Genomic DNA, 22,886 nt, shown 5'->3' with positions numbered 1-22,886 from the left:
GCTGGGACAGTATATAAAACATGGTAAATGCTTGATAAATATTTGTTGAATCAAGGAATGAATGAATGAACTTGACCATTGATTGCCTCAGGAAGGTTGTGGCTGCAGGGTTCTCATCACAAGATATTGCTACTTCCCCTGGTATTAATCAGTTGGGACGAGGGGAATCTGCCAGAGAGGGAGACCCAAATTCAATATTTAAAGGTAGGACAGATGACACTCGGGCAGTCTCCTGCCCTCACTCAAGATGGCGACAAGGCAGCGTGCCCTTTCCGGTCACATGACCTGACACTCGCAGAAGGGCACCTCCCCGCGCGTGCGTGCTGTGTCAAGGCTGCAAGGCGCTGAGGGGAGAGGCGCCGCCGTCAGCGCCGCCGCCGCTGGGACCCGTTAGAGCGGAAGCGCCGCCGCCGCCGCCTTTGCTGTCCCCCGGCCTCTAGTTCCCCGCAGGTGGGAGGCGGGAGCCATGTCGAAACGGCTCCGGAGCAGCGAGGTGTGCGCTGACTGCAGCGGGCCGGGTGAGTCGCACCGGCCGGGCCCGCTCCCCTCTGCATTCCTGGCCCGGACCCCTACCCCGGGGCCGCCCCCTCAGGTCAGGCTGCATCCCGCGGCCAAGCGTCCGCAACCCGCGGCTAGGGTCGCAACGAAGAGGTCCCTGGGCGGCCTTGGGGTGGGACCCGTCCCGGGCCTGTCAGAGCCGGGCGGGCAGGGGGCCGCCGCCCTCCCCGTCCCTCGCGGCCCTCCCTTTCCTCTAGTTCCCTCCCGTTCCCTCCGTCCCAGGCCAACTGGGAGGTGACGGGGGCCAGGGCTGCTCCCCAACAGGAAGGGGCTTGGGCAATCCACAGGAAAGCCAATTACAGAAGTAAAATGCGAGCGTCTTGCCGGCTACAGCCTCCAGAGGCTGCAGGTGTCACCTCCCACTAGACCCTTTCTCTGCCTGGGTGTCCTGCCCGGGGAGGATGACACTCCCTGAGACTCGCCAGAGGGTCCCTGTAGATGACTTCCCCGCTGCTGACATGCGACAGCTACTCTGCCCGGGAGAGGTGCCAGGAGATCGGGGTCTTCCAAACACAACCAGCACGTAGGAGGCAGTGCTTGTCTCAAGTTTGAGGATCTGAACGGCCTGGGTTCAAACTAGATTTTGCTTCTGGATGACCTTGGGCTGGTGACTTCACTTGGTCACTTGGCTTGATTTCCTCATTTTTTTCGATGAGGATAATCGGGAGTATCACGCTCAGTGGTGAGGAAGATTCAATGAATACTCGTAGGATCGTATCATTTAAGGCTTTTCTTTTTTGCATTATGCTGTCTACAGTAGAACGCTTGCAGTCCCTTAAAGCTATATTTGACTGTCTAAATCATACGTTGATTACAATAGAAACAAACGCAAAATCACCAGCAATATAGGGGCATTGAAACGCTAAAGCCATTCCTTCATAATGATGTATAACTGTTCATACATAATATTCACATTTAGAGATCAAGTGTGTCTTAGCAATTGCAACTGAATTGTCAGGTCTCCGGATAGATTATTACATGCTGTTTTTTAGGTGCTTGGATGTATTGGCTTTGAGTTAATTCGAAGGTAACATGGCTTTCTTGGCACAATAGTGTCCGATAAACAATCTTAATTAAATCATTGAACACCACTGACTTTGCAACTGTTCTGATCTTCAGCTTGTCATTTGGAAGCAGAGACTGATTGTAAATAGAACTGTGATAACTCAAACCTCTTGTGGTTGTTTTATGGCCCGTACAGTGCAGGTGTTACCAGTTTCCTTTGAAGCTAGGGAGGGGGTATGGAGGAGTTTAAAAAGAAGTGTTTCTAAACCAAGTTAGTGTGTTATACAAACTCCATCGTTTTCTCTAAAAATGTTATTTGTTCCACTTCCTTATTTTCTTGCCTATTTTCAGTTGAACCTTCTGTGATGTGTTTGATTCACATATGTCTAGCTTCTAACTTCCTCTTGGAATGCATATTGTTTTGCTTCTTGATGAGGTACAGGGCAAAGCAAAATTGTTCCTCCATTGCCATCCTAAATATACTTTTGCAGCATTTTATGCATTTCAGAACATTTTCTCTTCCATCGTATCGCTTTAGTTGTTGTCTCATACGCCTAATCTGCAGAGACTTGAGTCACTTCCTTCCTGTTTTGAATATAATTAGGCTACCTTGAAATATTCTGTGAAATTGAGCAGCTGGGAATTTGTGCTGCCTTTTCTGCAAAGCCCTGCGGAGAGAATTACCTGTAGGGTTAGGGACCCCTTTGAGATTCTGATGAATGCTAAGGCCTTCTCCCCTAAAATGCACGTGAACGAATTTACCTAAGATTTGTCTGGGGGAGTCACAAACATTTTTGAAGTTCATTTGTGGTGTCCCTGGAGCCCTGGCTCCAGATGAACTTAAAGGGTTTTACCCAATCTCATTCATACAAACATTTTTATTTTACTATGTTAACATTCTAATATTCTTTCCATGGGATTCTGATCCAGGATGCTAAAGTGGTTAGTCGAATACTTGTCTTAATTAATATGTGTTAAATACTTGCTAAAAAAAGAATATTGCAAATCCTCTGAATAAGTGAAAACCAAAGCTATGCTTCAAAACAGTCTTTTTTTTTTTTTTGGCCATTAGTGGCAGTACTATACTGCAGGAAGCAGTGTTATTATGCATCTTTGTAGAGCTCCTTCATCTGGACATTTCCAATCTCTGCTTTTTAGGATGATATAGTAATAGCAACAGAGTTATACTAAATTGAATCATTTTGATTCTGTTTTATTTTATGCAAACATTTAACCATGATCACGTCTTCTTAAATATTCTTTTTTTTTTTTTAATGAATCTGGTTCATTTCAAATAAATCACACTCTGAGTTCAATTACTAGAAAACTCCATGGAGATTTTCAGTACAGTAGTAGAGTGGTCACATGAAATGTTCAATGTTTTAAGTATTTCCCATCAAAAACTTTTTCCAGTGATCATGAATTTCACGTCTAGAAAATATCTGAAAATATCTGAAAATATCTGAGAAAATAATTTAGAAAAGATATAACAGCTAACATTACTACTTTACTATGTGTGAGGTACTTCACTTATTCTCTATATCCTTACTATCCCCAGATATGTTGTTGTTCTCATTTGAACCATGGTGAAAACACTCAAGTAACTTGTCTGAGATCATTGTGCAAGAAGTGGCAGAGTTGGGGTTCAAACCCTTAACTGCTTGTCTCTAGAGTCAACCCTCTTAACCACCATACTCACTGGCTCCCAGGATTCGTCTTTGATTGAAAGCCCATAACTTTTCATTATATGGTTTGAAAGGGTTTGAATAAACTCTTAAAAAATGGTAAAGATGGTGTACATGCATTTTAGAGATTTTTGTGGACATTGAAGAATTTTTAAATGTAACCCTTTGACCAGGCACCTTAAATGGCACCTATTGTCACCCCATTGTGAGTCTGATGAAATGTAGCTCTTTCTTTATTTGAGGTTTCTAGGTATTTACTTACCCAGATCCATCCTGCTTGCCAAATATGAAATTATCCCTTGTTTCAGAGGACAGCTAATGAAGCTCTATGACTTTAAAGGGAAAAAAGTATTATACACACACTAAAAATATTTTTCATTTTTATTTTACATCTTTGCCTCTGTGAAGCTGCTGTTATTGCAACTTCTTTTTTTTCAGATCAGTTGCAGGATTGGACTTGGTAGTTTATGTAAAACAATCAATTGGCTGGGCATGGTGGCTCAAGCCTGTAATCCCAGCACTTTAGGAGGTCAAGGCGAGTGGATCACCTGAGGTCAGGAGTTTGAGACCAGCCTGCCCAATATGGTGAAACCTCGTCTGTACTAAAAATAACAAAAATTAGCCAAGCTAGTGTCACACGCATGTAATTGCAGCTACTCAGGAGGCTGAGGCAGGAGAATTGCTTGAACCCTGGTTGGCAGAAGTTGCAGTGAGCCGAGATTGCGCCACTGCACTCCATCCTAGGGGACAAAGTGAGACGCTGTCTCAAAACAAACAAACAAACAAACAAAAACAATTCATGGACATCATAGAACATTTCCTAATGGAAGAGGCCAGGTTTCCCTGTCCTCAGAACCATAGCAGCTGAGTGATTTTATGATTCTGTAACTTGCAGCTTTCTGCTAAGCATATTGGCATGTTGATTCATAGCAGTGAATTAGGACAGCCGTCTTTACACCATTTACTGCAAAAAATGCTATCTGCATAATTCACTGTCAAAATTATATTATCTTGGCCGGGCACAGTGGTTCACGCCTATAATCTCAGCACTTTGGGAGGCCGAGGTGGGTGGATCACCTGAGGTCAGGAGTTTGAGACCAACCTGACCAACATAATGAATCCCCATCTCTGCTAAAAATACAAAAATTAGCCGGGCATGGTGGTGCATGCCTGTAATCTCAGCTACTCGGGAGGCTGAAGCAGGAGAATTGCTTGAACCTGGGAGATAGAGGTTGCAGTGAGCCGAGATTGTGCCACTGTACTCCAGCCTGGGTGATAGAGTGAGACTCCATCTCAAAAAAAAAAAAAAAAATTATCTTGATTTTTATGGAGGTGGATCCAAAATCATTCGTCTGTACCCTCTCAATTTGCTTTCTTAGCTTGAATGAAAAAGCTTGCATCTGAAATGGTAGATCCACATTAGGGCTACAAACTGTGGCCCTGAACCAGAAAGAAGATAACTGTTTACCCAAGGCTCCCACTGGTATTTTTAGTCTCAATTAACATTGTACCTGATCAGCCAAGATAGGTCATACCATCCGACAAGATGACCAGCCTGATGCGTTGATGAGCATACTGAAACAAAAATGTCTCCGTTTTCTGACAAACCAAACCTCAGTCGTCTTTTGCCATCTGGCAGTATAGCAACCTGCTGGTATCTCTGCCACTGAGATTTCACTCTCTTTCCAGATCCTTCCTGGGCATCAGTAAATAGGGGAACGTTTTTATGTGACGAGTGCTGCAGTGTCCATCGGAGTCTAGGGCGCCATATCTCCCAAGTGAGGCATCTGAAACACACACCATGGCCTCCAACACTGCTTCAGGTAAAGGATAAGAAGAATTCTCCCGATGGTTGGTAATTTACATTTTAGGGCTCATCATGTTAACTAAAATTTCTCCTGGTGTACTTCTTCCATAAGACAAAACTGTTTCATAATTGAATAGAGATGGCATGCCCATCAATGCTATTTACAAATATTATCTATTGAATTCATTAAAGACTTTTCTTCCTACTTGACATAAATCTTGTTCAAAAAGCTCAATTATAGGTAGATAGATGAATACTCATTAAAATATCTTGGTACTGTTGCTCTGTTGACTTTCTAGACTGTCACCAGAAATTTTTTTTTTTTTTTTTGAGACGGCGTCTCACTCTGTCATCCAGGCTGAAGTGCAGTGGTGTGAGCTCAGCTCACTGTAACCTCCACCTCCCGAATTCAAGCGATTCTCCTGCCTCAGCCCCCCGAGTAGCTGGGATTACAGGCGCCCGCCATCATGCCTGGCTAATTTTTGTATTTTTAGTAGAGAAGGGGTTTCACCATGTTGGCCAGGCTGGTCTCGAACTCCTGAACTCAAGTGATCCACACCTCAACCTCTCAAAGTGCTGGGATTGCAGGCGTGAGCCACCGTGCCCGGCCAGTAGTCCATCTTTTCTATGCATGATAATGAATGTTTCTGAAGGCTACTGCCTGAGAATCTTTTCTTTAATGTACTTATTCCTGAGTACCTGCTAATATTTTTAGAACATGTTTTTCTGCTTTGATAGCAGCATGGGCTGGGATTCCTCAGAAACTTCTGAAACATTTTGAGTTTTCTTAAAGTTCTTGTTACTAGTCAGAGAGACCAAATTAAATTAATATGTTTTGATTGCATGTGGAATACCCTGTTAAATGAGTTCTTTGTTTTATTTGGAGTCCAATGTCATGTCACCTTTACTTCTATCTTGGGGTACACATTCTTCAAGTTCTCTTGGAACTCAAGGTTAAGTGTGTGTTTTGCCTCATTTGTCTTGATTACACATTTCACTGAATCTGTGACAGCTGCACATATCCCTTAAACTTGCCTGTGTGAACCGAGGAGCCAAAACAAGTGGGTATGGATCTCTGATGTGAAAATAACTACACTGCTGTAAAAAACAGATGGGGCTGTTTTAGGAGTCATGCCTTGAAATGAAATTTGGAGATATGATTTATTACTAACTTTTGCTTAGAAGTTTCTAACAGCTCACGCTCATGTGAAAGGGGCTATTTACTGCTCTCAGGTCTGTCTGTGTTTACAAAGCCAGATTGTATTATAGAATCTCAGTAAAGTCCAGAGATGAGTTGTTTAGAATGCCAGGGTTGACCCTAAAGCAACAATTCCCCAAATATGGAACCACCAGTGGTATTCAAGACAGATGTGGGTAATACATGTTTTTTTAAATGGTTACATTATTTTACTGTGTATGGGAAAGCTATAACTAGCACATCAAACTGTAGTTGTTTTTAAAAGTAAGGGGCTTTAAAGACAAATATTAAGTGAATAATATAGATAGTACATGGGTCGTTAAGAATGTTGAAAATAGTGTTCAATTAGATTTGGGAAACCCTGCTCTAAGGTGTCAGAGTACTTTTCTTTCATACTGAATAAGAACAGTTCAGTCACACTTCTTTTGACTAGTAGGATAGCTACTAGTCAAAGCTGAATCCTGCATATAGATTGATCATCTTTCTCATTCTCAAATCAGAAAACAATGATATGAATGATATTCCTAACAAATGAGCATTTATAACAGGACTTTGTTTACTCTGTTCAGTCACTGATCCCCATTAATATTTGTGAAAAGAAATTGAAGTCTTATGTCATCCTGCTTGGTTTTAGATGGTTGAGACCTTGTATAATAACGGTGCTAACTCTATATGGGAGCATTCTTTGCTGGACCCTGCGTCTATTATGAGTGGAAGACGTAAAGCTAATCCACAGGATAAAGTACAGTGAGTGGAATGTTTATAAATACTTTTATTTCTTCATAACAAATGGGGCCCACCGAAAGGAGTGCAGCTATTTTTGGTCAGTCTCCACAAGGGCAGCAAAGGAGGGGGTTACACTAGTCGTGCATCAGGCTCTTTGCTATTAGAAATGCAGAATGGGGTGGGGCAGGACCATCTGTTTAGCATGGCCACCTGGCAGGAGTAAGTGGCTTCCTCAGTTGGAAACCATGGCTTGGAGTCTGTAAATGTAATCAGATTTAAACTTATATTCAAATAAGAGGCGATCAGACCAGAAATCTAGGTCTGGGCACCCGTCTGCCTGTTGCCTCACCTATAAGATGGGACTAAATGCTGCTTTTTCCCAAGGTTGCTAAGTCAGTTCAGACAATTACACAGAGAAGATGGCTACTATAAAAAGCAGGTACTCTGGAATCCCAGCCATTATAATAACAATGTATGTTTTCAAACTTCAGGTCTTAAACCTTGCTGAAACTTACTTGAGCATTGTTCATTTTATTCTCAAGTGGGGGATGTGGGTCACTTCCTCTTCTTTTTACAGTACAAAGAATGGGGATTGTTGTATCTGAACGAGTGAACTGTTTTCTTTTTTGTTTTTGAACCAGTCCCAATAAAGCAGAATTCATCAGAGCCAAGTATCAAATGTTAGCGTTCGTCCATCGCTTGCCCTGCCGGGATGACGATAGTGTGACTGCCAAAGACCTTAGCAAGGTGGGTCACACTTTTAAAATCCCTAAAAGAGCTGGCTGAGACAGCATATTGTTTTATTTGAAAAAAACAAAAAAAAAGTTTGGTTGTGGGCTTTTTTTTTTTTTTTTGAGACAGAGTTTTTCTCTGTCACCCAGGCTGGAGTACAGTGGCGCGATCTCGGCTCCCTGCAGCCTCTGCCTCCTGGGTTCCGGCGATTCTCCTGCCTCAGCCTCCTGGGTAGCTGGGATTACAGGCGCATGCCACCATGCCCAGCTAATTTTTGTATTTTTAGTAGAGACGGGGTTTTGCCATGTTGGCCTGGCTGGTCTCGAACTCCTGAGCTCAGGTGATCGGCCTGCCTCGGCCTCCTAGTGTTGGGATTGCAGGTGTGAGCCACTGCATCCGGCCAGGGTTTTTTTGTTTTTCATTTGTTTTTTTTTGAGACAGAGTCTTGCTCTGTTGCCCAGGCTGGAGTGCAGTGGTGCAATCACGGTTCATTGCAGCCTTGACCATCCAGGCTCTAGCAATCCTTTCACCTCAGCCTCCCGAGTAGCTGGAACTACAGGCGCATTACCATACCCAGCTAATATTTTTTATTTTTTGTAGAGACGGGTTCTTGCTATGTTGCCCAGGCTGAAAAAAGTTTTTAAAGAAAGAAAAAAACTCATTTCTGCACATTAATTAATTAATAGCTTTTTTGTCAATTGGTTTCGTCTAATCTGAATTCAAATGGCAGCCATTCATATAGTGGAGGTTCAGGGCAAAGAGGAAAAGTAAGTCTCTGGAAGGCTATTTGTGTTTTTCCAATATGGCTTTTAAATTATATTTTGATAAGTTTTTTGTTTGTTTAACTTTGAAATAAGAACCATCTCAGAGTTGTTTCTAGAAGGGACTAGAAAGTTTATAGGACAATTGTTTCTTTTTAATAAGGACTAGAAAAAGTACTAAAGGAAGGGGACTTCTTCAGATTTCCAGGTTGAACAGTGAGTATGATCTTCGGAAAGCAATGTGTGACTCAAAGCTATAGTACACAGAGTGGTTTATGATACTTGTAAAATGAGTGAGGTGGTTTTCTTTATGTGGGCCTTCGCATGTTTTTGAGAGATGCTGTAAGAAATGTGCATATTTATTTTCAGAGCGCTGCCTTGGATAAATGCTTACTCACACAGAGCATGAGGACTTACTTATTCAGAACTTTTTAAATTACTTTTTGGCTGGGTGCGATGGCTCACACCTGTAATCCCAGCACTTTGGGAGACTGAGACTGGCAGATCACTTGAGCTCAGAAGTTCAAGACCAGCCTGGGCAACATGGTGAAACCCCGTCTCTACAATGAATATAACAATTAGCCGGGTATGGTGGCACACGCCTATAGTCCCAGCTACCCGGGAGGCCGAGGTGGGAGGATGACTTGAGCCCAGGAGGCAAAGGTTGCAGTGAGCTGAAATTACACCATGGCACTCCAGCCTGGACGACAGAGCAAAGCCCTGTCTCAAAAAAAGAAAACATTTTCTGTATCTATTGAGATGATCATGTGGTTTTTGCTTTTGCTTCTATTTATTTATTTTTTATTTATTTATTTATTTATTTTTAGATATTATTACTTTTATTTATTTATTTTTATTATACTTTAGGGTTTTAGGGTACATGTGCACAATGTGCAGGTTTGTTACATATGTATCCATGTGCCATGTTGATTTCCTGCACCCATTAACTCGTCATTTAGCATTAGGTGTATCTCCTAATGCTGTCCCTCCCCCCTCCCCCCACCCCACAACAGTCCCTGGAGTGTGATGTTCCCCTTCCTGTGTCCATGAGTTCTTCTATTTATTTATTTGTTTATTTATTTATTTTTGAGATAGAGACTTGCTCAGTCGCCCAAGCTGGAGTGCAGTGGCGCTATCTCGGCTCACTGCAAGCTCCACCTCCCGGGTTCATGCCATTCTCCTGCCTCAGCCTCCCAAGTAGCTGGGACTACAGGCGCCTGCCACCACACCCAGCTAATTTTTTTTGTATTTTTAGTAGAGACGGGGTTTCACCATGTTAGCCAGGATGGTCTCGATCTCCTGACCTCGTGATCCGCCTGCCTCAGCCTCCCAAAGTACTGGGATTACAGGCAGGAGCTACCGCGCCTGGCCTGCTTTTGCTTCTACTTATGTGGCAAATTACATTTATTGATTTGTGTATGTTGAGCCAGCCTTGAATCTCAGCAAAAAAGCCTACTTGATCATGATGGGTTAATTTTTTTTTTTTTTTTTTTTTTTGAGACAGAGTCTCACTCTGTTGCCCAGGCTGTAGTGCAATGGCACGATCTTGGCTCACTGCAACCTCCGCCTCCCAGGTTCAAGCAATTCTCCTGCTTCAGCCTCCCTAGTAGCTGGGATTACAGGCATGTGCCACCAGGCCCGGCTAATCTTTTGTATTTTGGGTTTTTTTTGTTTGTTTTTTTTTGAGATGGAGTCTTGCTCTGTGGCCCAGGCTGGAGGGCAGTGGCGCAATCTTGGCTCACTGCAAGCTTCTGTCTCCCGGGTTCACGCCATTCTCCTGCCTCAGCCTCCTGAGTAGCTGGGACTACAGGCGCCCGCCACCACGCCTGGCTAATTTTTTTTGTATTTTTAGTAGAGACGAGGTTTTACCGTGTTAACCAGGATGGTCCCGATTTCCTGACCTCGTGATCCGCCCGCCTCAGCCTTCCAAAGTGCTGGGATTACAGGCGTAAGCCATTGTGCCCGGCCATTTTTTGTATCTTTAGTAGAGACAGGGTTTCACCATGTTGCCCAGGCTGGTCTCGGACTCCTGACCTCGTGATCCACCTGTCTCAGCTTCCCAAAGTGCTGGGACTACAGACGTGAGCCACTGCGCCCAGCCATGGTGGATTAACTTTTGATGTGCTGCTGATTCAGTTTGCTAATATTTTGTTGAGAGTTTTTTTAAAAAATCTGTGTTCATCATGGATTTTGGCCTGAAGTTTTCCTTTTTTGTTGTGTCTCTGCCAGATTTTGGTATCAGGCTGATGTTGGCTTCACAGAATGAGTTAGGGAGAAGCCTCTCCTCTTTGATTGTTTGGAATAATTCCAGTAGGATGCTCTTCTTTGTATGTCTGGTAGAATTCGGCTGTGAATCTCTTGAACTGGGGAGACGAAGGTTGCAGTGAGCTGAGATCATGCCACGGCACTCCAGCCTAAACGACAGTCTTACTCTGTTGCCCAGGCTGGAGTGTCGTGGCACAATCATGGCTGACTGCACCCTCAACCTCCCCAGTCTCAAATGATTCTCCCACCTCAGCCTCTCAAGTGGCTGGGATCACAGGCATGTGCCACCAAGCCTGGCTAATTTGTGTGTGTGTGTGTGTTTTGTTTTGTTTTGTTTTGTTTTTAGATGGAGTCTCTCTCTGTCACCCAGGCTGGAGTGCAGCAGCACGATCTCAGCTCACTGCAACTTCCACCCCCTGGGTTTAAGCGATTCTCCCGCCTCAGCCTCCTGAGTAGCTTGGATTACAGGTGCCCGCCACCATGCCCGGCTAATTTTTTTTGTATTTTTAGTAGAGACAGAGTTTCACCATGTTGGCCAGGCTGGTCTTGAACTCCTGACCTCAAGTGATCTGCCTGCCTCAGCCTCCCAAAGTGCTGGGATTACAGGCACGAGCCACTGCGCCCGGCCAATTTTTGTCTTTTTTGGAGAGATGGGGTTTCACCATGTTGTCCAGACTGGTCTCAAATTCTTGGGCTGAAGCAGTCTGCCTGCCTTGGCCTCCCAAAGTGCTGGGATTACAGGCGTGAGCCACCACATCCGGCCTTTTTTTTTCCCCCTTTTTTAATCCCCAGCAGAATCTGGCTGAAGAATTCAGAATTTGAAATTTTGCATAGAAATGCATATACTTGGCCGGGCGCGGTGGCTCACGCTTGTAATCCCAGCACTTTGGGAGGCCGAGGCGGGCGGATCACGAGGTCAGGGGATCGAGACCATAGTGAAACCCCGTCTCTACTAAAAATACAAAACAATTAGCCGGGCATGGTGGCGGGTGCCTGTAGTCCCAGCTACTCGGAGAGGCTGAGGCAGGAGAATGGTGTGAACCCGGGAGGCGGAGCTTGCAGTGAGCCGAGATTGCGCCACTGCACTCCAGCCTGGGCGACAGAGCGAGACTCTGTCTCAAAAAAAAAAAAAAAAAAAAAAAAAAAAAAAAAAGAAATGCATATACTTGCTACTTCCATTGATTAATAAGACTTGGTATGTGTTGGGGGTTTTTTTTTTTTTTTTTCCTTACCAAAGTTTTAAAAAATTAGGCACAGTGGCACATGCCTGTAATATTAGCTACTTGGGAGGCTGAGGTGGAAGGGTTGCTTGAGCCAAGGAGTTCAGTCCTGCCTGGGCAACATAACGAGACCCCGTGTTTAAAAAACAAACAAAAAAACTATTTAAAAAGTTAAACAAGACTTAGAAATAGATGTTAGAGTAGATTTCCTCATTCCTGTGATAATGGTTACTGCATCTTGGACAATTCTAGGTTAGATTTGAAGGAAGGCAGCTCATCTTCTGAATGTATAAGAGCTTTTCTGCCGTAGTACAGAATTCGGTATATCACAGGCCTTTTCCTACCCTGAAAGACTTTATTAAAGCATATTATACAGGCCAAGAATAATGTGGTAGAGAGGGTATCATATAAGGCAGGATCCTGTAGCTTACACAGTGTAGAATTTGAAGTCCTAAAGCCCTAATTACAGTAACAGCTAATAATAATAACTGTTATTATAGCATTTGTATTCTTTGAGCACTTTATTATATCAATAAATCCTTATAATAACCCTGTGAATAGGGCCGGGCACGGTAGCTCATGCCTGTAGTTCCAAGACTTTGGGAGGCCAAGGTGGGAGGATCACTTCAGCTTGTAAGTTCGAGACCAGCCTGGGCAACATAGTGAGACCTCATCTGTATTGAAAAATAAAAAATTAGCAGGGCATGGTGGCCGGCGCCTGTAGTCCCAGCTGTTTGGGAGGCTGAGGTGGAAGGATTGCTTGAGCCCAGGATACTGAGGCTGCAGTGAGCCACGATCGCTCCACTGCACTCCAGCCTGGATGACAGAGCAAGCAAGACCCTTTCTAAAAAGAAAAATGCCACCTTTTTAAATTTTTTTTTTTTTTTTTTTTTTTTTGAGACGGAGTCTCGCTCTGTCGCCCAGGCTGGAATGCAGTGGCATGATCACAGCTCACTGCAGCCTCCACTGCCCAGGCTCAGGTGATCTTCCCACCTCAGCCTCCTTAGTAGCTGGGACTACAGGCTTGCCTGCCACCACACCCAACTAATTTTTGTATTTTTTTTAGAGCCAGAGTTTTGCTATGTTGCCCAGGCTGGTCTCAAACCCCCGGGCTCAAGTGATCCTCCCACCTCAACCCCCCAAAGTGCTGGGATTACAGGCATGAGCCACTGCATCTGGCCATTGTTGACATTTTTGAGATGAAGAAAGTGAGGTTTGGATTGCTTAAAGCCCTTTCTCCAGGCCACACAGCTTGAAGTGGGTATAGTTTGAAATTCAGGTCTGTCATATGTCAGAGCCATGCACAGTCACCTCTTCACACAGTCTTGCCTCTCACTCAAGTTCTAGTTGTGCCATTTCTTAGACAAGTCATGCATTTGGGCAAGTCAGCCTTCACAGCCCTAGTTTCCTTATCAGTAAAATGGCCTGACCCCACCTTACAGCCCAGGGACAGTTGTGACTGGCAAAGGAGAGACTGGTCCATGCACTTTACCAAGACAAATAAAGATTGTGTGTTACTGATGTAACATATATTAAAATGGTCTATCAGCTGCCCTAGGACATGATTTTTTACACCTCTAACTATGATTCCTTTTTTGTTTCTGCGTTTTTCAGCAACTCCATTCGAGCGTGAGAACAGGGAATCTTGAAACCTGTTTGAGACTGTTATCTTTAGGAGCACAAGCCAACTTCTTTCATCCTGTAAGAAAACATTAATTGCTTCAGATATTGAAACTAAGTGAGTTGTGTTCATATAGCCTTTATTTAATGTGCTCTTTTGTCTACTTTTTATTAATGATTCTTAGGAAAAAGGAAACACCCCACTCCATGTTGCCTCCAAAGCAGGGCAGATTTTACAGGCTGAATTATTGGCAGTATATGGAGCAGACCCAGGCACACAGGATTCTAGTGGAAAAACTCCCGTTGATTATGCAAGGTAAGAGACCTAGATTCTCGCTACTTCTCTCTGGGATTTTTTTGTTGGGTATGATTCCTTGTTAAATAGCTAAGTTGTACATGTTAATATTTAACCCCTTTAAAGATGTACATTATTTTATTTTACAGATGAAGACATTCAAATGCATATAAGCTCAGCCTGGCAAAGTTGAGGAAGGCTAGAATCATGAACCAGTGTGCTAAGCTTCCAGTCTTACTTGATCCTTTATAACACAGTGATATTTGAGCTGTAGTCAGATTCCAAATCAAGTATCAAGAATTACAGAATGCACGCTTCTATTTTTTAATAATCTTAGTTATTGCTTGAACTTAAAAGCAAATATATACATAGATATGTGATTAAACAAGTATAGTAAAATGTTAATTTTAAGGTTTGAGTAGTAGACATCTAAGTGCCTACTCTTGGCCAGGCACGGTGGCTCACACCTGTAATCCCAGCACTTTGAGGGTCCAAGGCGGATGGGTTACTTGAGACCAGAAGTTCGAGATCAGCCTGGCCAACATGCTGAAACCCTGTCTCTACTAAAAATACAAAAAAAAATTGGCTGGGCATGGTGGTAGGCACCTGTAATCCCACTACCTGGGAGGCTGAGGCAGGAGAATCACTTGAACCTGGGAGGCAGAGGTTGGCTGTGAGCCGAGATCATGCCACTGCACTCCAATCTGGGTAACAGGGCAAGACTGTCTCAAAAAAAAAAAAAAAAAAAAAAAAAACAAAACTCACTGTAAAATTCTTTAAATTTTTCTTTATTAATAAAGTCCTTGAAAAATAAATCTGTAGGTTAGTCTTGAATATCATTTAAATGGCCAAAGATCAATCATCTTTCCTTCTTTTTCCAAAATACTTTTATTAACTGTGAAGCACAATACTCTGCTCCACAGAGGATAAAATGGGCAAATAACAAAACTGCCTTCCCAGAATTTACTCTCTTGGAAAAGATGATTCATAAATGCCTGAAAGAGTTCAAGGAGGCAAAACCATATGGGATTCATTGCCAAAATAGATAATTGGTCTTAAAAAGCATATATAGGATTTCTTCATTGTGGTCCAAATCATTTAAGAAATTTCTTCAGCTGGTCTTGAAGAATGGGTTGGATTTGAATGTGTGAAGGAGGAGCTGAAGCATTCCAGGTAAGAGGAAAGGCAGGAGTCAAGATCAGGAGGCAGGGAGAGACAAAGTGTGTTCAGCACAGCAGGAGACCTGACTGGAAAGAACAGAGTGGGTCTGGGAATAACAGCAGGAGTACAGTATTGCACGGTGCTTCATTATTTCACAGAGCACTATAAAAAGAGCTCAGCCAATTAAATTATGGTGTATCATCAATTGTAGGATATTTCCTGATTTCACAGATACTAAAAAATGAAAGAATAAGATGTGCCTCTCACAAATCAAAGCTGTGTGGTAGGTTGGAGGGTGTTATGAGTGCCTTGAATGGTGGGGAGAGAAGCTGGCTGAAACTATCAGGTTGGTGCAAAAGTAATTGCAGTTTTTGCCATTTTTTTTTTTAAGGACAAAAACCACAAAATATACTTGATCTTGGACGAGAGCCCTGGGTAAATGATACTTACTACACTTACCTTGGAATTTTCACATTTGTACCTTGCATATAATAATCTCAATATAATTTGTATCCTTGTTACTAAAAGGATCCTAAGCAGCCTAAGTATTTATTTCATGGATGTTGAAAGGTAAACTTAATATTTTCTGTTGTGCAAATTGAAGATAAGGAGGCAGAAGTAGCTGCAGGCGTGAGCTGTGCGTTAGGTTGGCCTGTCTCTTGCTGATTTGAAGCCTTTGAAGTGGTTACTAGACTCTCATCCAGAGTCAGACTATCTGCATCAGCATCACCTAGGGGAAGGACCTTCTTCAACGTATTGGCCCCTGGCCCCATCCTGTCCCCATTGATTCAGAATTTCCAAGGGTGTGGCCTGCACATGGTATATTTCTAGAAATGCGCTAGTTAATTTTTGAGAACCTCTACCCTAAACCATTGATTAATTTCATTTTTTTACCTTATTAAGTCATTCTTTATCCTTCCGTCTCATAAGTCTTTGAATTTCTTATTAAGTATTCTATTTTGTGCCTTAATAAAGGAAAGAGGTTAGTTCAGATGGTGAAAACCATTTATAAAAGTGGGATGCAAAGTAGACTTCAGAAATCTACCTCCCATAAGAAGGTTGATGATTCTCAAAAGTCTTGTGTGATAAACTGCTCAGGTGTCTCAGGAGACATCTTTGTACTTCTCCATTTTAAAGCCAGTGAATAGTGAGCGATATAAATGGTACTTTGTTTTCTCTTGATAGGCAAGGAGGGCACCATGAGCTGGCAGAGCGCCTCGTGGAAATACAGTATGAGCTAACGGACAGACTAGCCTTCTATCTCTGTGGCAGGAAACCAGGTGAGTGGATGGAGAATGACCGCTTCACATCTCCAGTTGGGAAGGTTCTAGAAAAACAATTTGGGACACTATTTGTTATTACCTCCTCTGCTTTAACATATCACTGAGAAAGCTGTACATATGGGTTTTAATTTGAAAGGATAACTACAGAATTGTCAGTTACATGTAAAAGATATAAAGTTGGACAAATCTCCTTAGATTTTTCATTTTTAATAGCTCTAGAGAAATGACTATTTCAAGAATCAGATTGAATAATCAAAGCAAAATTGAATGGGTACCACATTTCTTGAACATGGTGGGACTAGGAATGTAGGAGCAAAGCAATAACCTTTCTAGTTATTTGAAAAATTCTTCCTAAAGAATGGAAAAAAAAGTCCAGAAGTAAACTTTGTCAAAGCCAACTTGGCTATTTGTGATAGGGAACAGGGGTCAGCAAACCATGGTTTGTAGCCCAAATCTAGCCAGCTACTTGTTTTATTAAATAAAGTTTTGTATCACGCCACTGCACTTCAGCCTGGGTGACAGAGTGAGACTCTGTCTCAAATAAATAAAAATAAACAAATAAATAAAGCTTTTGCCGGGTGCAGTGGGTCTTGCCTGTAATCCTAGCACTTTGGGAGGCCAAGGTAGGAAGACTGCTTGTGCCTAGGAATTCGAGACTAGCCTGGGCAAGAGGGGTGAGAATCCATCTCCACAAAAAGATTTTTTTAAAAATCAGCCAGGCATGGTGGTACGCGCCTGTTGTCCCAGGTACTTGGGAGGCTGGGACTTGAGCCCAGGAATTCAAGGTGGCAGTGAGCTATGATCGTGCCACTGCACTCCAGCCTGGGTGCAGTGACAAAGCAAGACCCCCATCTCTCTAAAAAATAAATGAATAAAGTTTTGTTGCAAGAAAGCCACACCCAATTATTTATACCTTGTGTATGGCTGCTTTCATATAACAACAGCAGAGTTGAATAGGTTAAGTTGTTGCAACAGGCCAGACGGCCATAAAGCCTAAAATATTTACTATTTGGCCCTTTACAGAAAATATTGGCCAACCCCTGATGTACAACATTCACATACATGTATGCAGTGGTTCTCCATCCTGGTTGTATGATAGAGTTAAGAGCCTCTGGTGTAGTTTCAGTTCTGGGTGAGATGGAGTAAGCATACCCCACTGTGTCTCCTGCAAAATAGAACTAACAGACCTGGACCAAATGCTTGGAGTAGCTAGCTAAAGACTCTGAAAAGTAAATCCTGGTTGGTGGATTAGGGAACTCAAAGTGCCATTAGCTGGTGGTGAGTGTCCTCTTTGTCTTACTTCTGATAGGACTTCAATGACAGCCTGAAAACTGGAAGTACATAATGAGTGCAAAAAACCCTTTTTCTGCAGGGTGCGGTGGCTCACGCCTGTAATCCCAGCACTTTGGGAGGCTGAGGTGGGCAGATCACAAGGTCAGGAGATCCAGATCATCCTGGCCAACATGGTGAAACCCCATCTCTACTAAAAATACAAAAAAATTAGCTGGGCATGGTGGCAGGCGCCTATAATCCCAGCTACTTGGGAGGCTGAGGCAGGAGAATTGCTTGAACCCAGGAGGCAGAGGTTGCAGTGAGCCAAGATTGCGCCACTGCACTCCAGCCTGGGGGACAGAATGTGACTCCATCTCAAAAGAAAAAAAAAAAGCCTTTTTCTGGTTAAAGAGCAGGAAATGAGACTTCTACAGGACAGAGAGGAAGGGGATTCCCCTGGGGTTTTTTCTTCCTCCTCCTCCCTTTTTCTGATCTCTCCCATCCAGCCCCTAGGCAAGCCTGTGGGCAATAGCAGCAGCAGCAGTGGCAGCACAGGTTCCTAAGTCTCTGAGCAAGGGGATGAGGGGGGATCCTGATTGCTTTTCTTTTTCTCTCTATTCTCTCACCATCTGCCCAGGAGGCAGAACCTCACCTGGTCAGTTGCCTGCTAAGACAAAAATATTAACATTTTTGCATAAAGTTTAAAGAAGACCCAGAGTCCCATAACATTCACAATGTCCAGGATACCATCCATAATGACTTGACATATGAGTAATTCTCATGTACTTGCCAGGGAAGGCAGCCAACAGGTGCCAACCCCAAGATGACACAAATGTTGGAGTTATCAGACAAAGATTTTAAAGCAGCTACTAAGACCATGCTATAAGAAGTAAAAGCAAACATTCTTGAAACAAACAGGAATATAGAAAGTCCCATCAGAGAAATAGAAGATACAGAAGAGAATGAAATAAGAATATTAGAACTGACAGATACAAACACTAAAAATTTAAAACTCACTGGATGGGCTTAATAGAAGAATAGAGATGACAAAGAAAGTCAGTGAATTGAAAACAGATCACTAGAAATTATCTGGTTTAAGCAACAGAGAGGAGAAAACAGTAGGAAGAAAAAACTGAACAGAGTCTCAGGGACCTGTGGGAAAATACTAAAATTTCTGACATTTATGTCATTGGATTCCCAGTAAGAGATGAGAAAGAGTGGTGTGTGCAGAAAATGTATTTGAAAAAATATTGGCAAAAAAACCCCTCTAAATTTGGGACAGGCTCAATGGCTCACACCTGTAATTCCAGCACTTTGGGAGGCTGAGGCGGGCAGATCGTTTGAGGTTGGGAGTTTGAGACCAGCCTAGCCAACATGGCGAAACCCCATCTCTACTAAAAATACAAAAATTAGCCAGGCATGTTGGTGCGCACCTGTAATCCCAGCTATTCAGGTGGCTGAGGCACGAGAATCACTTGAACCTGGGAGGTAGAGGTTGCAGTGAGTCCAGATTGCGCCACTGCACTCCAACCTGGGCAACAGAGCAAAGCTCCCTCTCAAAAAAAAAAAACCTCTAAATTTGGTGAAAGACATAAACTTACAGATTCAAGAAACTTAGAAAATTCCAAAGAAGATAAACTCAAATCCACAGTTGAGACACATCAAAATCAAACTGCTGAAAACTAAAGTTGAAGAAAACATCTTGAAAGCAGCCAGGAAAAAGTGACACATATATAGAAAAAGAGTGATTTGAATGATTGTGAATTTCTTAGCAGAAACCATAGAGATGAGAAGGAAATGAAATAATACTTTGTTTTATTTGTTTGTTTGTTTGAGATGGAGTCTCTCTCTGTTGCCCAGGCTGGAGTGCAGTGGTGCAATCTTGGCTCACTGCAACCTCCACCTCCAGGTTCAAGCGATTCTCTTGTCTCAGCCTCCTGAGTAGATGGGATTACACGTGCCTGCCACCATGCCCGGCAAATTTTTGCGTATTTAGTAGAGATGGGGTTTCACCATGTTGGCCAGGTTGGTCTCAAACTCCCGACTTCGTGATCTGCCCACCTCGGCCTCCCAAAGGGCTGGGACTGCAGGCATGAGCCACCTTACCCAGCCAGAATAATACTTTTATTATTATTATTATTTTGAGACAGGGTCTCACTCCATCGCTTAGGCTGGAGTGCAGTGGCGTGATCTCGACTCACTGAAACCTCAACCTCTTGAGCTCAAGTGATCCTCCCACCTCAGCATCCACAGTAGCTGGGACTACAGGTGTGTGCCACTGTGCCCAGATAACTTTTGTATTTTTTGTAGAGATGGGGTTTCACCATGTTGCCCAGGCTGGTCTTGAATTCCTGAGCTCAAGTAATCCACCCACCTGGGCCTCCCAATGTGATAGGATTACAGGCATGAGCCACTGCTCCTTTTTTATTATTATTATTTTTTATTATTTTTTTTTCTCATCTTCTTTGTGATGGTAGAAACAATACTTTCAAAGTGCTAAAAGAAAAGAGCTGTCAACCCAGAACTCTATATCCAATGAAAATAACCTTTGGAATGAAGGCAAAATAAGGACATTATAACAGGAAAAAAAATTATTATTATTTACTTTAACAGAAATGCTAGAGAAAGTTCTTTGGATGGAGGGGAAATGATGCCAGAGGGAATCTTGGAACTTTAGGAATGAAAGAAAAACAACAGAAATGTTAAAGATCTGGCAGAGTAAGACCCTGTCTCAAGAAACAAACAAAAAGTTGAAATTGTCATACATATCTTAAAGCTATAACATTGTCAGCCAGGGGCAGTAGCTCAAGCCTGTAATCCCAGCACTTTGGCAGGCCAAGGCAGGCAGATCACCTGAGGTCAGGAGTTTGAGACCAGCCTGGCCAACATGGTGAAACCCTGTCTCTACTAAAAATACAAAAATTAACTGGGCATGGTGGCACATGCCTGAAACCCAGCTACTCAGGAGGCTGAGGCAGGAGAACCACTTGAACCTAGGAGGCAAAGGTTACAGTGAGCTGAGATCGTGCCACTGCACTCCTGCCTGGGTGACAGACTCCATCTCAAAAAAAAAAAAAAAAATGCCAGGCGGGGTGGCTCACGCCTGTCATCCCAACACTTTGGAAGGCTGAGGTGGGCGGATCACGAGGTCAGGAGATCGAAACCATCCTGGCTAACACGGTGAAACCCCGTCTCTACTACAAATACAAAAAATTAGCCGGGCGTGGTGGCAGGCGCCTGTAGTCCCAGCTATTCAGGAGGCTGAGGCAGGAGGATGGCATGAACCTGGGAGGCGGAGCTTGCAGTGAGCCGAGATTGTGCCACTGCATTCCAACCTGGGCGACAGAGTGAGACTCTGTCTCAAAAAAATTGTCTAGTAGGGTTTTCAGCATATATCAGTGTAATACATTTGACAACTATAATATAAAAGGGGGTGGGGTAAAAAATATAATGGTAAGATTTCTACCGTCTACTGGAAATGTAAAATAGGATTTCTAAGTAGACTGTGAAAAGTTAGGGGGTGTGTGTGTGTGTGTGTGTGTGTGTGTGTGTGTACATGTATAGTAATTTCTACCATAACCACTAAAAGAAGACTATAAGCCAGGCGCGGTGGCTCACGCCTGTAATCCCAGCACTTTGGGAGGCTAAGGCAGGCAGATCATGAAGTCAAGGGATTGAGACCATCCTGGCCAACATGGTGAAACCCTGTCTCTTCTAAAAATACAAAAATTAGCTAGGTGTGGTGGTGCGTGCCTGTAGTCCCAGCTACTTGGGAGGCTGAGGCAGGAGAATCGCTTGAACCCGGGAGGCAGGGGTTGCAGGGAGCCAAGACAAGATCATGCCACTGCACTGCAGCCTGGGTGACAGAGTGAGACTCCATCTAAAAAAAAAAAAAAAAAAAAAAAAAAAGACTACAAAGATATGTGATCAAAAATGCTAGAGGTAAATGAAAATGGAGTATTAAAAATTATTCAAATCATCAAAAGATATTTTGATTCAAAATATTCAAAAGAGAGGAGGGGGGAGAACAAAAAACTAAGGATCAAATAGAAAATAAATAATAACATCATAGACTTAAATCCATACATATCAATAATTACATTAAATGTTAATGACCCAAACACATCAATGAAAAGCAGAGATTGTCAGAATGGATTAAAAAACAAAAGGGGCTGGGAGCTGCGGCTCACACCTGTAATCCCAACACTTCAGGGAGCCTGAAGCAATTCTCCTAATCGCTTAAGCATAGGAGTTTGAGACCAGCCCGAGCAACAGAGCAAGATTGCTTCACTACAAAAAATTTTATAGAAAGCAGCCAGGCATGGTGGTGCATGCCCATAGTCTCAGCTACTCAGGAGGGGCTGAGGTGGGAGGATCACTTGCGCTCAGGAGGTCAAGGCTGCAGTGAGCGCTGATCATGCCACTGCTCTCCAGCCTGGGCGACAGAACAAAAAACCATAAGGCCTAATATATACTGTCTACAAGAAACCCATTTGAAATATAACAATATAGGTAATAAGTTAAAAGCCAAAAGTATAAAAAGATATACCATGCAAAGGCTCAGGAAAAGAAAGCTAGGGTGGCTATATTAATGTCAGACAAAGTAGACTTCAAAGGAAGGAATATTAGCACGGATAGAGAGGGTCATACTGTTATCAGAAATGAGTCAATTCATCAAGAAGGCATAACAGTTCTAAATGTGTACACATCCAGCAACAGACCTTCAAAATACATGAAGCAAAGTTTGATAGAACTAAAAAGAGAGAAGGTCAAATCTACAATTATTGTTGGAGACTCTACACTCATCTTTTAGTAATAGATAGAACTAGTAGATAGAAAATCAGTAAGGATATAGAACTAAACCAGACCAAAACCCAACTAGATCTAGTTGATGTTTATAGACTCTTCTACCTGACAACGTTAGAATACACATTCTTTTCAAGTACATATTGAACATTCACCCAGATAGACCATATCCTGGGTCATAAGACAAACCTTAGCAAATCTAAAATAATTAAAATTCTATAAAATATATTTTCAGACCATAATAGTATTAAGCTACAGATAGGTAATACAAATAAAACTGGAGAACACCCAAGTGCTTGGAAGTTGAACAGCATGCTGCTTTTTTTTGGAGACAGAGCCTTGTGCTGTTGCCCAGGCTGGAGTGCAGTGGTGCAATCTCGGCTCACTGCAACCTCTGCCTCCTGGGTTCAAGCGATTCTCCTGTCTCAGCCTCCCTAGTAGCTGGGATTACAGGCGCGTGCCACCACACCCAGCGAATTTTTGTATTTTTAG

At 42.9% G+C, this 22,886-nt stretch overlaps 1 protein-coding gene across 13 annotated transcripts in view; it reads left to right on the top strand.

Annotated features, from left to right (window-relative positions):
* Positions 1–304: 304 nt before the first annotated feature.
* The window catches only part of GIT2 (GIT ArfGAP 2), a 65,462-nt gene continuing 42,880 nt past the window's right edge, over positions 305–22,886 (top strand). For all 13 annotated transcript variants that reach the window (XM_012510074.2, XM_030821356.1, XM_003279657.3 and 10 more), the window contains exons 1-7: positions 305–518; positions 4,938–5,071; positions 6,888–7,000; positions 7,621–7,726; positions 13,572–13,658; positions 13,763–13,893; positions 16,219–16,313. In XM_012510074.2, the coding sequence (XP_012365528.1) occupies positions 467–518; positions 4,938–5,071; positions 6,888–7,000; positions 7,621–7,726; positions 13,572–13,658; positions 13,763–13,893; positions 16,219–16,313 (718 nt within the window). In that variant the 5' untranslated portion in view covers positions 305–466. The remainder of the gene's footprint in view (positions 519–4,937; positions 5,072–6,887; positions 7,001–7,620; positions 7,727–13,571; positions 13,659–13,762; positions 13,894–16,218; positions 16,314–22,886) is intronic.

Source organism: Nomascus leucogenys, chromosome 10, assembly GCF_006542625.1.
Source record: "Nomascus leucogenys isolate Asia chromosome 10, Asia_NLE_v1, whole genome shotgun sequence".
Classification (NCBI taxonomy): Eukaryota; Metazoa; Chordata; class Mammalia; order Primates; family Hylobatidae; genus Nomascus; species Nomascus leucogenys.
This window is presented reverse-complemented; position numbering and strand designations above follow the sequence as displayed.